This window comes from Pleuronectes platessa, chromosome 5 (assembly GCF_947347685.1).
Source record: "Pleuronectes platessa chromosome 5, fPlePla1.1, whole genome shotgun sequence".
NCBI lineage: Eukaryota > Metazoa > Chordata > Actinopteri > Pleuronectiformes > Pleuronectidae > Pleuronectes > Pleuronectes platessa.
The window spans coordinates 5,490,156-5,507,234 of record NC_070630.1 but is presented as its reverse complement, the minus strand read 5'-3'; the positions used below and the strand labels follow the sequence as shown (position 1 = coordinate 5,507,234).

The window sequence follows — 17,079 nt, the reverse complement described above, 5'->3', positions numbered from 1 at the left end:
TTTTCCAATGCAGCAAGCCTCTTAAGAGCCGGATTCGTCAAGGGCCTTTAGAAAAGCGCTTATGCATAAAATCCCCACCGAGGCTTTTCATCTCTCTCTAAAAACCCCAGAGACTGGAATAAATTAACTTTACAATCTGAAGAATCCAGTGAGCAGCCAACTCTCAAAGTGAAGAGTCTGCACCTTGCTCGCGTTGGACAAATAATTGCTCTGGCAAACTCACAGCAGTGATTTAATAAATGCAACGTGACATTAACACTTTGAACGGGAACTGTCTTTGTCCCTTTCTCACACACACACACAAACACACACACACACACAGAGACACACACAGTATGGATGAAGTAACTTTTGATCCCACGTGTGGATTCCCTGTCTTTGTATCTTGCCACTGAGCTGCTTTTAAGTTGAAATGAAAGGGAAAATGCCGCCGCTCGGTCTAAATTGGGCTCATACAGATTTAGTGGAGACAAATACCAAAAACAGCCGTGATTGGCGTTTCTAAAGATAGTGTGATTCCCCCCCCCCCCCCCCCCCCCCCTTGCCTGCAGCATCCATGAAGGTGTTAAGTTGAATATCTGTGCAATAACAGAGCACGAATAAACTTCAATAGAACGCCTTTAACGAACTGGAAAACTGTTACTCTACTGTTCACAGTGTGCTTGCAGCCACACGGCAGTACAGTAATTACTGCATCACAAGTAAACTAGGCGTTTTGAGAGTGTGAGCGGCACAGCTGGATGCACAGCTGGATGCACTGGAGCCATTGTTCACACGTCTCTATTGGGCCCACAGCGACTGCACTGGTCTCTCCCACATCACTAGAGGGAGCTTGATGCCTGATGAGTAGGAAAACAATCCTCACAGACTCATTATCCTCCCGAACACAGGCTCACAACAGAATTGAAGAAAGCTGGAACAGACATCATCCGTGAGAAGTATATAATACCCCTTAATTTTGATAAATGAGATTATTGTTTTATTGTATCGGGCCTGTTTTGTGTGTGTATTTTAGGACAAGGTAAATAAAAAGGTAATGTGACTTGATTGTCTTCAAACTCCTGCAGAATGAGCTCTGTCAGTGTTTTATTAGTGGATCATTGTTTGTGATGCACTGACATGTACATTGAATTGTAATGGTTTCTGACTCACGTCTGTGGGCGGAGCTCCGCTGGTTATTTCAGGACAGGTAACCAGGGCTTTGCTGCTAGAGACACAAAAACATCATAAGCGCCTTTAAAATCTCTTTGTAATTTGTTTTAAATATATTTATATGTTTTGCAGGTAAAATGTATTTTCTCTGTTTAATGAACTCATCATCTTTCTATAGCTTCAATTCCTGTTCTTTTAATTTCCACTTTTTCCTGCTATGCACCTAGGTTTTGCTATCAAACATGGCACAGTGGTGCAGTGGTTAGCACCATCGCCTCACAGCATGAAGGTTCTTGATTGGAGTTCCGGTTCAGTCGGGGACTGACACCTTGGACGCATCCCACCTCTTCCCCAATGGGATAAGCTATCGCCTAACCCTGAGGAGTATATTGTAATGTATTATAAGGAAACTGACTCTTTATGGTATAAACTATAAATGACTTACTACATCTGAACTTACTCATAAACAAGCTTTTAAACAAACTTCCACAACAACCTCTTTAAACTAAAGACAGTGAAAGACTCTAACTACAGTGAGTGTGTAAATACTGTCCTTACTTTTTTCCAGCTCCATTTGATGTTTATACGTTTCACTTCAACCTGATTGGACAGACAAGATGTGAGGAAACTTTAATAAGAGCATCGAGTTGTGCTTCTTCGTGAACGAGTCACAAAGCACAAGAGAAATCTCTCAGGGGGAGGATGTTGATGTTAACTGTGCCTCCACTAGGAACTGTGCCGCTGTATAAACAGCAAGAGGCTCGTAAACTGTTTACCCAAAGCTGTGGGTGATAAGAGGGAACATCTCAGCAGTGAATCAAGTGAACTCATGCAGAAGTTTAACTTTCGCCTCCCGACCTCCTGCTTCACCTCGAGTCTCCGTTCAAATCTTAGTTCCCAGTGTCACTATGCATCGTTTGGAAATGAAAGAAATAAGGGAGAAAGGGGAACGACAAGCTGCTGCAGAGAACCACCAGACAGAAAAGTCAGAAACTCTTTTTTACATCGGCATAGATTTTTATTTGATCAGAGAGTAATGTCTATACAAGTTTGCATTCCAGGTTGTAAAGTGTACAAGCGGAGGTTTTTTGGAATAAATCTTGCAACGGAACTTTTCTCACTCTAGAAAAAGGAGATCGCTTTGGAGTAAAAACAATTAGAATCTTTTTCTGAATTAGCCCGGTGCTGCTTTGCGTATTTATCAGCTGGATAATGTATCCAAGTTACATATTCAATTAGTTCACACGTATACAAATAAACATGTTTTAACACAGGGTTACATTTTTACTGCCTAACCAATACAAAAAATGGATACTGGCAGTGTATGAGGAGTAATATTGTTTTTTAGAAACAGAGATTTTTTGCATATCACAATAAGAGAACAATTCAAGGTGCAGCTGAGAGGACAGGCAGCAGGGTGGGGGCGCTCTTTGGATTTAGCTGCTCACAGTTAATCATGAATTACAGACCTGTGTCAAATTCCCTGAGCATCAAATCGGCACTTCATATTCCAATCGGAGAGGAATGCATGTGATATAATCTGCAATAACATACATGGCAGGATGCAGGTATTAAACTGAATATGACAGGTAACTACAATATTCCTTACCTTGAGAACATGAGTTTATTTCAATATACGTTTTTCAAAACTGGCAAGAGAAAGAATGAAATCTCTGAAAAAAGATTATTGGAAGATGTTGCACTAATATGTTTTCATCACCGTCTCGTTTGCAGCTGCTGCAGAACGCTGCCGCTCACTGGGACCAGTAGGAGGGAGGATCTCACCTCATCGCTGCACTGGCTCCTGCTCCAGAACAGGATTGAGTATAAGGTTTGTTTATTCGATTCTTTTTTAAAGACCTGGCTCCATTAACACGTCTCTGAGCTCCTGTCCACTTCCAGATGACTCAGACACTCTGGGTTATTACCAGCTGTTCCTGGCTGTCCCCTGGTCCCCTGTACAGAGGATGAGCTCTTAACCTGATTGTAGCCTTAATGGGAAACCTACAAAACTTTGTGGCGGCCTCAGCCACCACAAAGTTTTGTAAGTTTCCCATTAAGGCTACAATCAGGTTAAGAGCTCATCCTCTGTACATATTTAAGATTAACTAAAAACTCACATCTGTACCAGCTTTTAAAAGTCCACAAATCGTTTTAACATGTACTTTTTAATGTAATGTTATGTTTTGTTCTGGTTATGTTTTGTTTGTAAGTTGGTCTGTTTCTTTATCAGCAGGATTACGCAAAAAATTCCACACCGATTTTAATGAAACTCGGAAGGACAGGACATGAATCAGGATAGAAACTAGATTCAGATATAGAGGCGGATCCAGACGTTCATTCATGGGTCTTGATCAGAATCATGGGGACCAGGCAGTTTTTTTTTCTTCTGCCTTATCTGGAAGCCTTTCTCAATCTGAAATAGCATTATGCTCCCAGATCCCAGTGAATCTTTCGGTGACGATGATATGTTTTCAAAGTTATGAGACCCCTCGTCTGAGACATCCTTGGACACCTCGTCCTGAGTCTGTCCCGGAGGGGACAGAAGAGCTGCACCGTTGGTAAGCCTGTCAGAGCCGATGGTGTTGGAAGCTCCGCTCTGCTGGGCGGTGATGACCACTTCAAACATGCTCTGCTTCCGTTCCGGCTCATCAATGGGGAATTTGGGAGAATATTTGAACGGGTTTCCAGGATAGGCCAAGGCGGAGCTTGCCCTTCCTTGAGATTTACCCTTCATCATTCCCAGGACTTCATAGCGGAAGCTGGAGATATCCTGCTTCAGCTCCTGTAATATATCAAGAACCACAGATTTAACGATAGTACAGATTACACAATGCAAAACCATGTTGAAGGATCGGGTAGTTCTACCTTGAAGTTCTCTTCTGTCAAACCTTCTGCTGTCTTGGCGTCTCTGATCAGCGCAGCGACATATCGCTTCACAAGGTTCCTTAAAACCTCCTGAAAAACATAATCTTATAGATAAAAACTACAGATTTGTTTTCAGAATAAAGCTGTATGAAAAGGTGCCTACATTTATTTGTTTAAAAAGAAAGTAATACCTGGTACTGATGGTTTGATCTTACACTTTTAGCCGCGCGTCTCTGAAAATAAAGATAGGTATTGTGGATTTCAATGGTAGGATGAGTCATTCTTTACAATGCATATAAACATATTCACTGTAATATCTCTGATCTGGTAAGTAAATAACTGTATTCTATACAGTGATGACAATATACATCAGATCCCTGGAAACTCCTCACCCCCAATGTTTCGAAGGTATCATGCATTTTCTTGCATTGTCTCCTGAATAAGAATTTCTTTATCCATCTCATCAGATAAAAAACTGACTTCGGACTGGGTATTATGTTAAACGGAGACGGCAAAGTCCCCCCTTCTTCAAAGTAGCTCATCCATAATTTTGTTCTTGCGAATTTCCATTCTATATCAGCATGATCCTGAAAAGAGAAACAAACAAACAATTCATCAAAACCTTTTCGCGAAGCAACACAAGACAAATTAGTGTGGATGAAACCAGCGGGCCGGTGCGCTCACAGCTATGTGCTGGTAGGAGTTGTTCATCATGGCGATGAGCATGTTCAGAAGCACGATCTGGGAGATCACGTTGTATGTGCCGAACATGGTGCTGCCCACAAACTCAGTGAATTGATGATCCGGACCCATATCGGTCACATAGAGGTTAATCAGGCCAAACACGGACCAAAATAACGACTGCAGCGTCTCGAACAGCCTGAAAAGCAAACAACCGTACGTCACATTGTGCATCGCTGGATGAAAATCATATTCAATATTAGAATCGCAGTTTTGTCAGGAGCAATTTGTATAGGGACTTGCGTTGAGAAGGCGTTGTTCTGTTTTTCGCAGCGAATCCCCTTGCACGGCAGTTCTGTTTCATAGTAAAAGTACAGCTGGTTGAGGCCGTTGGCGAAGGCTAAAAGCACCAGGCAGTAGATGAAGAGGAACTTGAGGATGTCCAGGAGCATCCGACCCAGCGAGATCTGTAAGGGCCCCAGATGGGAGTTGGCAGTGAAAAGGCAGATGAGGCGCAATGAGCTGAAGATGTTGGCGATGGCGAACAGGGCCTCTGCCACCAGAGTCGGGTGCCACATTTCCCACTGGTCTCTGGGTTTGGGCCCTCTGTACTGGAAACAACAAACAGTGAGAATGATGTAAGTTACTTTGAGCATTACAGGTAACAAAGCTTATTTTTCCATTTAAAAAAAACAAGAATACACACCAATCCCATTCATTTGAATTCTCCTCATTTTGACTGGTGTATAAGTTAAAGCAACACTATGTAACTTTTCCTGAGCAACAGCGCCCTCTGCAGCCACACATGATAAATAATTCTGATTTACTCTGACTTAATAGTCCCTCCGACTAAAAACAAAACACAACTAACCGCTTGATACTAAATCTGTTTACAATGATTAATTTAACCAAGTTTCCTCACAGAATATTGGAGATAAACGCTGTTTCTTAAAGACCTCTACTACTGTAATAATATTGGAAGTGTTTTCGAGAAGGCCTTAGGCTGCCAGTTATGCACTACTTGCAGGATATTGTACCCACTCACTTAATACATGTTGCTACAGGAGTGGGAATAAAAGCAGTCCAAATCTGCTAATTCCAAATCGGTGAACCATCAAACTAATTTTGAAGCCTGAAGCAAATTTTGAAAAGTTCAAAATATGCATAGTATCGCTTTTAACGTGATCAAAATATATCTGTCTTCTTATTTGAAATAGAACTATTTTATAAACTTTTCAGATCAGAAAAACTTACTTCCTGACATATACAGTACCTGTTTATAGGCAACGAGCTTCAGAGAAATGGTTGCGAGATACAGGGAGTTCATGATGAAGTCCACGAGGTTCCACCAGTCGTCCATATAGTCCTGGAAACCATTATCCCACATCTGTTTGATCTCCATCCATATAAAACCTCAAACAGGAAAAAAACACAAGTGGTCAACATTCATTATCGAGCAGCTGCAGTAAGTGCCTCTGATTGACTCTCCTCAAATGTGTGCAGATGCAAAACAACGCCTGATAACATGAGGAAAAACAGCAATCGGTTAGTGCTGGTGTACACGCGTGTGCTTATTGTTACCGAGCACCCAAGGCAGGATCATCCACTCCACGATGGTGGGGGGCGGGCCCTGACAGTCCTTCTGTGAATTGGATATGTGCTGCGAGGCCAAGAAGAGCAGGAAGAGGAAGGTCAGGTAGGAGGCGGTGTGACAGATGAACTTGATGAAAGGCCTGCGGATGAATAAGCCATAGAAGCTCTTTGGAGAGATCAGGTAGAAGATGGACAGCAGCGGAAACAGGAGGCCGATGAAGATGCAGGTGAGGAACTTTGCCGCCCAGTGACGCCGCCTCCAGCCGGGGAACTGATCGTACCACCGAGACGCCAGCAGCTGCTGACAGTTGGGCTGCGCGATAAACTGAGAGGAAGAGAGATGAATGATGTTAGAGGAGGCTTGTGAGGCTCCCCCCCCCCCCCCCCCGCCCCTGTGTGTGTCTGTCCTCTGGTGTGTTATATAAGTACCACAGAAAACTCTGCTCATGGAGCTCCTGAAATGACTCATCAGTCGTCCGACCTTCGAAATTTTGGTGACGTCAAGAGTTGCCCGAACCGGATTGTGGTTCCATTGCGTCGCATTGGTGCAAAGCTCCAGCCAATCAACACAAGTTAATGTGAAAGTGGAGGCAGTGGGCTAACGTGGTGTGTAATCATCTGTGTGTGTATTTTATTTCCTGTGTACTTCTCATAAGCATTGACAGCTACGCACGGCACGTTAGCCTGAAAGCCGGCTGCACTGATTCCCACAGTTCTCCATTAGACAGCTGTAAAATACATGCTTTTTTCCCCTGTAGTCTCAAACTGCCGCAGACATGATGTTACGATAAAATCTCCAGAGCTTCCCCCCCGCTGCTTATCCTCAGCAAGGGTAACATCGTGGAAATGGAAAAAACATGCTTCACCGTTCTTCACCGCGAGCAAGAGGCATTCAAGATGTTAGAAGTGTGTGTGTGTGTGTGTGTGTGTGTATGGGGGGGGAGGGGGGGGACATTAGAGATCCTCTGTTCTGTGATCCTCTGTCAAGAAATGAAAAAATTAATGTGAAATCTGTTTCCCATACACATCTTCTCTGCCCCTCGGGATTTAATATAAACATGTGCTGGACGCCTGTGGCCGGTGATGGACGATCACTTTAGCCTGACCACATTATAGTGAAATGGATCTCTACACTGTATGTAGCATCAAACTGTGGTGGATGACGTCAAGTAGCAAAGCAGATTCGGACTTCACTGTTTCCTATTTGTGCTCGTGAGTCATCGACGTGCCTGGAGGAAAAACGGGGGTACCACCAGAAATGGTCCGAGGACAGTTTTGTGAAAGTGAAAATCACCTCGTCTACATGTTACAGCCACCGACTGTGGTCACATGCTTCTGCCCCTTAAAACACAAACAGTAATCCTGTGATCACATATTGTATAGTGCTTAATCATGAAAATTTATAGTATACATCTAAATCAGTTTCATAAAAAGTACCTTCAACTTTCAAGAGCCTCATTGTTACAATTTTTTTTTTAAAGTTATTAAATACAATATGAATAAAGGTAACTTAAGGTAACTTGGGTGCAAAGAGCACAAGTATGCTTAATAATATAAATTATTAAATGACAAGATATTTACGTTATCTGATAATGTTATAATTATTGCACAGTATGTTAAGGTTATACTGCTCTATTTCCTTTACATGCATAATCTATAGAGATATACTATTTATTGGGATTCGGCATCATCCTTAAGCTGGAGGACTTTATATGAACAGCACTGAAAGTTCTCCAGTCTTATGATTCTCAATTATCAATGAGAATTATTCAAATTTATGATGTGAAATAAACAGTGCGACCTAGATTTGTAATTCCAATTTACGGCATTAAACCTACTGATGAATAACCTCATGATGACATTCTGCTCCGAAAATAAAAGCAAGTAGTCAGACCTTGTTTCTACTCTTCCAAAGTATTCAAATACATTAATTTTTTTACGATAACAGCTCCAAGTAAACATCTGTGTACAAAGACCAAGTAGTAATAATCCACAGCGAGTGCAGAATTGACCACGAGGAGCAGAGAGGACGGAAATGTGTTAAAGGAGATGTTTGCCATCAATAAGTGCTGTTCTAGGTGCTGGTGGTCTACACAGTCAATTAGACTGAACCACTTTGATGCTGTTTCTTCAGAAGGAAAAACCTCCTTAGAAGAGCCCATCTGGAGGAAGTGTGTTGTTGACATTAGTGAACAAATAATGAAACAATTGAAACTCATGAAACAGCTTTCTGGCCACAATCTATGCTCTTAGAGAAGAGCGAACACTTAACAGCCCCATGTTCATTTTACTTACTTCTTCATGTTACCAGCAATTGGAAGATGTTGCAATCAGTGTGGAATATGCTTGACTTTAGGTTAGAGACCAATTCAATTCATATCCAAGTCTCATTCATCTGGTGGTCAGTGTATTTTATAAATTACTTTAAATGTTTGTTAAATGTCAGCCTGACTCATGAAGTGACCTCATTGAGGGGGAGTCCTCGTGTCAAGTCATTGGAGAGGAATCCAAGTCAAGTCTTAGATCTGTCACATGAAACTTTAATTTGCAAATTTACCCGACAAAATATTGATACACTTTAAATTCTGAGATTATGCGACTGAATCCTAAAAGATTTTTTATAGATACTTATTTAAAGATACCTTTTTTTCCTTGTCAACTTTTCGTTTGGCATTCCACGAATGGGCCTTAATTCATCAAATATAAGATGTTATAACATTTATGCCTTTAATTGATCACATTTCTGTTTCAGAGTGAGAAGAGATGTTGAATCTGAGGTCATTTAAGGTCACAAAAATGTCAAATCGTGGAGCAGGTGAGTCCAAGAAGAAATTAATATTAAAATCACGAGCAACGAAGAAATCTTCACTATTATGTGTGAATAAATTCTCACTGTTATGTCGAGCCAACAGTGTTTAGTTTTTATCTAGTTTTAAACAATTTTTCTGTTATCAATCTCAGTTTTATGTTATCTTTTACCATGTTTCCATCGTGGCACATCCCGGTGTATTTATTAGCAGCAGTGTAGATATTATAAGTTTCAAGCTAAATGTTGTCTGCCAAAGAAACCTTGTTCAAATCACCCATCTGTGATAAACCCCCTTCCCACTGTAAGCCATTGAAACTCGGCTGTAAAACCCTTCTGCCATGGAGACCAGTGGTGGCACACAGAGCTGATCTCCCATTCCCATGCTCCCAACGGTCTCATCCGAATAGAGTATAACAGCAAAGCCCAAACTCCACATGCAGACTCCTAAATGCTTGACACAAAACGTGAACGTACAAAGGTGTTGTGAGTCTTTCGTGCTGCAAATACTGCACGACAAACAACATATAGGTGGTTTCATCCATTTCAATAGTGGAACAAATAAAAAGAACCTTGCTGAAACACAGCGTTTAGGTTAATTGTCGCCTGTTGTGCGGGAGACAACAAAACAAACAAAAAGACCTGGATTTAAATGAGGATATTAACATTTTATGAGGTAGACAAAAAATCCACTCGTAATATTTCATGTTGTCATCCTCATCATCTGCATGCATTCACTTAATCGTAGATTACACCTAAATCATGTTTCCTCGTGCATCTTATTCTGCTGCAGCCACTGTGTGATCACCAGTGTCAATTTCCATCGCTAATTTTCATGATAAATAACAGGAAGTCGTTGTTGCATCCTGGGACAAAAAAAAATACTTCCGCAGAATATGTTAAAAGACAGTAAAAGGTTCCCTCCCTAATTAAAATATTATGAGTTTGTATTTCAGGGAAGTGCTCATCACTTATTCCATCATTATCGCCAATTATCTAAATGTCTTGGGACCGTCTGAAAGGGCCACTGTAATGCATTTTTAAGAGCCAGCCTGGCAATTACATGTAGCTCTAAGCTCCCAGAGGACATCTCCACCCTCCTCAGGCCATTTGCGGCTCATCTTGGCACCGTTCGTCTTATAGTCCTCGTTGTCCCTTGTTCCTCGTGGTGCTTCAACACAGGACTGTAAAGCTCTGTTTGTGTACCTGTGTTAACAAGACATTGGAGTAGTTTTCTGATCCTGTGTTGTAAAAAGAAGGATGGTGATGATGAATTAAGAGCTTACCTCTTTCTGGCTGTATTTGATAGCCAGTTTAAGTCTTGCCAGGTCATTGTTGTCGTCCAGCAGGGGATTGATGTCATCTCGGTAGTTGAGGATTGTCTCCAACTCTTTAGAGCTCCGGGTTTGGTCTAGGAGGTCTTTTGCAAATTGTTTACACGTATGGGAGAGCTCCTCGTACTCCGACTTGAACTCGTTCTCCACATTGCTGAGCTCCTTCAGCTCCCAGCTGAGCTGGAAAGCCGTGAGGAAGGGGTCCTCGCTCGAGAGGGCGATGAGGGACGGGCTGGCGAGGGCCTTGTAGATGTTCAGTCGGGAGCGGGATTGACGCAGGACGTCCACGTCGGAGCTGGAGACGCACTCCACGCAGTTGCAGCGTACGTTGTGCGGCTGAGGGATGGAGACGCCTCGCTGCACCAGCAGTTTGATGATCTCGTAGTTGTTGGTGTGGGCTGCGAGGATGATCGGAGTGATGTCCGGGGTGAAGTCTGAAAACTGCTTGTCTCGCAGGATTGGTGGAACCTGTGTAGGAGACCAAGAGAGGAACCTAACTAACTTAAAAAGAATAAATTCACAGGGAACAAGTAACAGCTTTATAAACCTCTCAGAGGGAAACAGCTAGTTTGAATTAGTGTGACTAGATCAAATTTCATCTCGGGTGCCTGACCCTTCTTGTCTAACAGCTAGCCCACAGCTAATGGCTTGTGGTTGAGCTGCCCTCAAAATATCTTCCTGGTCGGAGGCAGCTACACCCTTTGTTATTCTCTTCACAGAATCAAGTCCATTACAGGCAGAAACAGCAGTGTCGAGAAATAATAACAACAAATTTACAAAAAATGCCTGATACACCACGCTAGAGTAGCAGCACATCAAGTCCGAGCTGCAACTTTCAAGCAAAATAACAAGAATTACACTGCTTTAAAACTAAATTACAACCATTCAGTCATACTGTCACATCCCAGCAGCTTCAAATCAGCTTTTCAGCATTTTTCTGTGATTTCAGTTCTATCACTGCTACCACTTTTTAATCCTACGATGGTCGTGGGGAGCCAGAGGCATTCCTGGCAGACATTGGACGAGAGACGGAGTTCATCCTGGACAAGTCGCCAGCCTCTCGGACGGTCAACGTACCGAGTCAAACAACTTTTCACACTCACATTCACACCACTGGGCAATTTAGAGTCTTTAACTTGCATCTCTTTGGACTCTTCTATTTGAAGAGAGGCCCATCAGGCCATCAGTCTAACCACTGTACCACCATGCTGCCTCCGTGAGTAGAACAGTTAACCGGAAAACATCAGATAAATCACTTTATACTGTAAGTCGGACTAGAATCAGTGGCTGACAGTGGGACACTATGGTACAACTGGGAAACGGAGTATTACAGTATAGTACAGTTGAGGTTCTGAGTTTAATCTAGAACACTTGTGTAAATGCAATCACTGCACATGGGATGTCCTCATGGTGGAGGCTACCTTTTTGTCCCCACGCCTCTTGTGATTGACCAGCAGCTCCACGGCGCCCACCACCTCTTTGCGGATGGCGTGCAGCAGGGCGTCCCCCACGTACACGTTATAGCTGAGCAGCAGCTCGATGATCTCCAGGTTCTCGTTCTCGATGGCGATGAGTAAGGCCGTGCGTCCCAGGGGGTCGATGCAGTTAATGTTGATCCTGAAATAAATCTCGGCATCCTCCAGGTCCTCTTTCACGCTGGCGTAGTCCCCCTTATCGACTGCCCCCAGGTAGGCCTTCTCCAGGGAGGAGAGCTCGGACTCGGCCCTCACGACCCGCAGGGGGATGCTGTCCCTGAACAAGGAGCCGTCAGTTTTGCCGTAATACAGCTGTGACATTGCTGCTGCTGCAGTTTCTCAGAGTCAACTTTAGAAAAGAGACAAAGAGTAAATATGGAAACATGAGGTCAGCAGAGAGGTTTCTGACACAGACGGAAACTGCACCTTGTTTGGTTTTAAATTACATTAAGTCTAGAACTGTAATGATCATGTTCGGGTTGAACAATCTCAACAAGAGCAATCTTAAATTGAAATAACTTGCAGTTCAAAACTAAAGGTCATAATGCTATATGGTAGGAAAAATTGATGTTTTTATCCCCCAAAAAGTTATTTTCATGCGATGTAGAACATTGTGCTTTTCAGAATAAAAGCAGTAAAAACAATTAACGTGTCCATCCATCTACAGAGCAAAACAATATTAACAATACCTTTTTCACAGACTTCTTGTCAATGTCTAAGTTAGCATTATCAAGTATAATCTGAAACATGATCATCAGTTCAGATGACAGCAGGAGACAGTTTATGAATCTTTGAAAAGTTATTATAATCAAATACCAACGTTCAAAACAATCGTGCACAGAAGAAAGAGAAAACTTTACCGTCCTCCTGTTGCTTTTCGCTTGTGTTATTTTACGCGCAGCGGAAGTGGAGGCTGCTGCAGCCTGGAGGTTGGATCCTCATCTTCCTCACTCACTGGCGTCTCCTCTGAAGACGCTGTCCTGTCGTGTGATCTCTTCTCCTCCCTCCTCTCCTCTCCTCTCATCCCTCCTTCCTCCCTCCTCCCTCCGCCCTCTGGTTTTCACGGACATGTTGTTGACCTGCACGTTGCGCGTTGCCTGTCGGAGCAGGTGGGGACCGAGGGGCGATGGGCACCCGACACAAAACTGCGCGCGTAAAACTCTTCGGATGAACACACGCATCTTCAGCCACAACATGAAAAGTAAACCACAGCAAGAAGCCAGGGGCTGGTCCAACAAGTGCGTTGTTAGCTAAAGGAAACCAGAGTTTATTATCATGAAAAAACTACGTCATTACTTAAAAGTTTTATAGTATTTTGACTGTGAAGAAATGCTTTAATCACTAGTGTTTTATGCCTGATTTTGGAGGCTGATGAAAAAAATACACATGGATTCTGATTATATGTAAATTATATCTATCTATCTATCTATCTATCTATCGATCTATCTATTTATCTATCAATCTATCTATCGATCTATCTATTTATCTATCTATCTATCCATCTATCTATCTATCTATCTATCTATCTATCTATCTATCTATCTACTGTATCTCTCCCTCTCTATCTATCTATCTATGATCCATCTATCTATCTATCCCTCCCTCTCTTTCTATCCATCTACCCCCCCCCCCCCCCCCCCTCTCTCTCTCTCTCTCTCTCTCTCTCTCTCAGAAAGATCAGTCAATGTAAGGGCGTCCTTCGACGACCCTATAGCTCATTTATTCCTTGTGAGTCCTATATTTACTTCACCCCCCCCGCTGATCCGCCTCCTTAGCTGTGAAGGGCAGGACAGATAAGAGCGTTAGATGTACATGATCCCTGTTCTGCTCGTTCTCTGTTGTAATTCATGCTTTAAAGTAACATCGTGAATCTGTGACCTCAGCTTGACTTCAGTGACTTGGCGATGAGCCCTTCTTCCTCCTCATTTAGGAGATTCATGTTTGTAGGAGCTCCATCCATCCATTGTCTCTTATTCTTTTTAGGGTAGCAGGAGGTGACGAGCCTTAATGCATTTTAATTTAGCCTGCCGTGTCTTTACTGTAAAAAATACAAGATTAAACCGGTCAAAGCCTGATAAGCTGCAGTGATGTGGAGTGCCTAAGAACATTGAAGAAATAGATTTGACAAAAACTACGTCACTAAACTTTGTGCTGGTTGGGAGGAGGTCCAGTGATGCAGGCTCCAGATAGATGAGCTGTAGCATCCAGGAACATGTGATGTTTGCTTGGAACCACAAGACATAAACATCAGTGTATCGTGCAGAGTGGACACAAACACACAGAGGCCCTCTTCACTGTCATATAGAACAAATGAGCTCAGTAATTTACTGAGAAGTAATGTAGAATGTAATATATTTTCCCTTATGTAGTGCAATAGATCAAGTGTACTAATTCATTAGTACACCAGTGTTGCAGGTATGATTCTCGAACAAAGATAAAAGTTTAAACTTTTCTAGTTTGATTTTGGACTTTTACTGTTTCCAGCATTTTGACATTATCCTCTGTTTGAATTAACTTCCATCAGTTCCTGTCACTGTCAAAACACACTGCTTCACCAATTGAGTTCACATCCAGCATCTCCTCCTCTCCACTGTATTCATTGTAGTGAGCACGTGTTGTGATGTGTGACACATGCTGATTCAACAGGATTTCTCGCTTCCATGACTCAAGTTGGAATTATCAATAGTCTTACATGGGTTATCATGGTCTCATAAAGCTGCACCAAATGTCTCGAATCAGCCCCGTCGCATAATAACATAACTCATCCCATTCTGTAGATTGATTAAATTTAAGGATTTAAGCTTAAGGATAAGATGAACAAATTTCAGAGTTTTGAACTTTTTGCTCTAGAGTGTATTTATTCATGCTCTTATGACTAATGAGACTTTATGGCTTTGTGAATGCATTCAGCGAGAAAGATTACGATTTCCACAAATGGACTTGTGAAAAACAAGAGAGATAAAGTTGCAGCTTAACCACACATTTTTTAATATTTAAACATGAATAATGTATGAAAGCTTCCTGTTGCAGCTGGAGAGCAGTTTTCAAAGTGCTAGCTAAAGTTTACATGTTTGTTTTTTGTTTAATTTACAGCCAGTTTTGGACATTTAAAGTTTTCCTCTTTTAAGAATATTTATTAGTTTACTGTTATGTAACATTTTACTTCAAGTGTCATGGCCCATGAAATATGAATTAAACTGTCATATTGTTTGCAGAAACATCATAAAGTCGATTACGAATATCCACCATCAATCCACATTGAAGCCAAAAATAAATGAATAATTAACATACTATCAAAACGATTCAATTGAGGAAATTCATCCAGTGTGATTCAGTCTGAGATCCTAATTTATCATAAAAATAATTTGTCCCATGTTGCCTTTCTGATTCAGAGAATATATGAAGCTGAAGCAGCTGTTGTGCAGCGTTTTGCCCAAAGCAGCATCAAGCCGTGTCTATTTATTCTGAAACCGGCCTTGAAGTGACCACTGTTCCAAAGTAACCTGTTTAGTTTTAGAGGAAACACTCTGCTTGGGTGAATCGCTGGTTACAACTCTGCCCTGGCAGGTCACAGTCGTATCCTCAGCTCATGGAATGCATTTTGATATCACTCTATTCTTTAATAGAGTGAACTGACACCAGACTGCCGAGTGTGACCTCTCTTCCTTCCCCTGCTCCAGACTGTAACGTAACAAATGCATCTGCTGCAAACGTGGAGCTCTGTGGCAAAGCCTCCGAGAGCCGGATGTGTTGGTGAATCCTCGATCAGAGCAGTTCTACACGGACACGAGCCCTGGAACAAGTGCAAACAAAAGACCATCATCCTCTGGCCTCAAACGAGCTGTTTTCTTATGTTTACATCAGTAACACTTGCGGATTTATCCTTAATTATTAATGACACAGTAATTGACTTGGGTAATTCACATGCCACTAGAGGGCAGAGAGAGATATCCTCCCATCTAGAAAAACCTGAGGAGTCTCATGAGGTGCACAGATTCTTAAGGACACCAGACAACTAATGACATCTCTTCTTATACCGTCTCTGTGCCGTCGAGCTGTTTGGTGGCAGCTGCAGACTTCTGACTCTTCCCACATGTTAAGGAGAGAAAAACACTCCCTCAGAGGATTCTCTTGGAATAATGGGGGAAGCTGTTTGCGAATCGTATAAACTTCCTACAAAGGTTTATGTTCAGCGCGGGTTAGAGAAATCTGGGCCAAATGTTTGTTAATGATGTTTTCTGTTTGCCAGCGAGTCCTCTGACCTATTTCCTGGCTTGTTGATTACTGCGCTCACTTTTTCTTAAGGATGCGATGACTTCCACTTTGTTGTGCCAGCGCTGATAAATTCTGCAGTGCACTTACAGCCCCCCCGCCTCCAAATAAGATAAAGTTTGTGAATTCTCAGTGGAAAACGTCAGATCGGGTTTTCTGATGTAGCAGCTGCCAGCTCGCACTGCAGACATTAACAGAAGGGTTGGGGTTTAAATTAATTTGTTTGTATAAGATATGAACTTGGTTAGCAGAGCCATGCTGGCACTATGATAAATGAGGATTATGTTGGTTGAGATAAGTTGTTTTTTAGATTTCTAAGCAGGAGCCAAAACAGAGCATATTTTGATGAATGAAAAGGATCAAGAAGCTGTATTAAAAAAATATAAATACTTTCTATCCCTTTTTATCTAACTCTTACTCTATACTCTCCTATATATGTGATATACTAACAAACTCAGTCCTCCGGGGTTGAAACTGAGCCACAGTGTCTGATTTCCAAAGCTTTCAATCAATTATCATGCAACAGGCTGTAATGCTTTGTGAAGACTGACCCAATTCACCTCTTAGCCCGACCACGTGGACTCCTTCATTTTTGCGAGCTGCCATGAAGGGGTAGTGTTGTTCTATTTCTCTATGTGATGTAGGGGTAGTGGCCATCGAGCCCTTGAAACACCCCTTCAACCTTAGAGTGTATTCAGGAACCCTCTTAAAAAAGAAGGGGTCGATTTTCAGAGGGGACACTCCCAGCGAAGGATCCACAGTTTTAAATTGAAAGTGTTGAAACTCTTCTTTGCTAAATACTTTTGCATATGAGATTTAAAGATTTAAAGTATGTTATAGTGAAATGTAAACTTCCAAAACTCAGTACTGAGCATTAATTGGCTGCACGTCCCTGCTG

General features: G+C 42.1%; 1 protein-coding gene across 1 annotated transcript; it reads right to left on the bottom strand.

The window, feature by feature from the left end:
* Nucleotides 1-2,148: 2,148 nt before the first annotated feature.
* trpc4b (transient receptor potential cation channel, subfamily C, member 4b) lies at nt 2,149-12,929 on the bottom strand. Its single transcript, XM_053422919.1, has 11 exons — nt 12,770-12,929; nt 11,856-12,258; nt 10,387-10,902; nt 6,283-6,619; nt 5,975-6,114; nt 5,005-5,312; nt 4,705-4,900; nt 4,413-4,607; nt 4,212-4,253; nt 4,021-4,110; nt 2,149-3,937 (listed from the first exon to the last, which is right to left on the bottom strand). The coding sequence occupies exons 2-11, from the start codon at nt 12,228-12,230 to the stop codon at nt 3,494-3,496; spliced, it is 2,643 nt and encodes an 880-aa protein (XP_053278894.1). The 5' UTR covers nt 12,231-12,258; nt 12,770-12,929; the 3' UTR covers nt 2,149-3,493.
* Nucleotides 12,930-17,079: the final 4,150 nt, after the last annotated feature.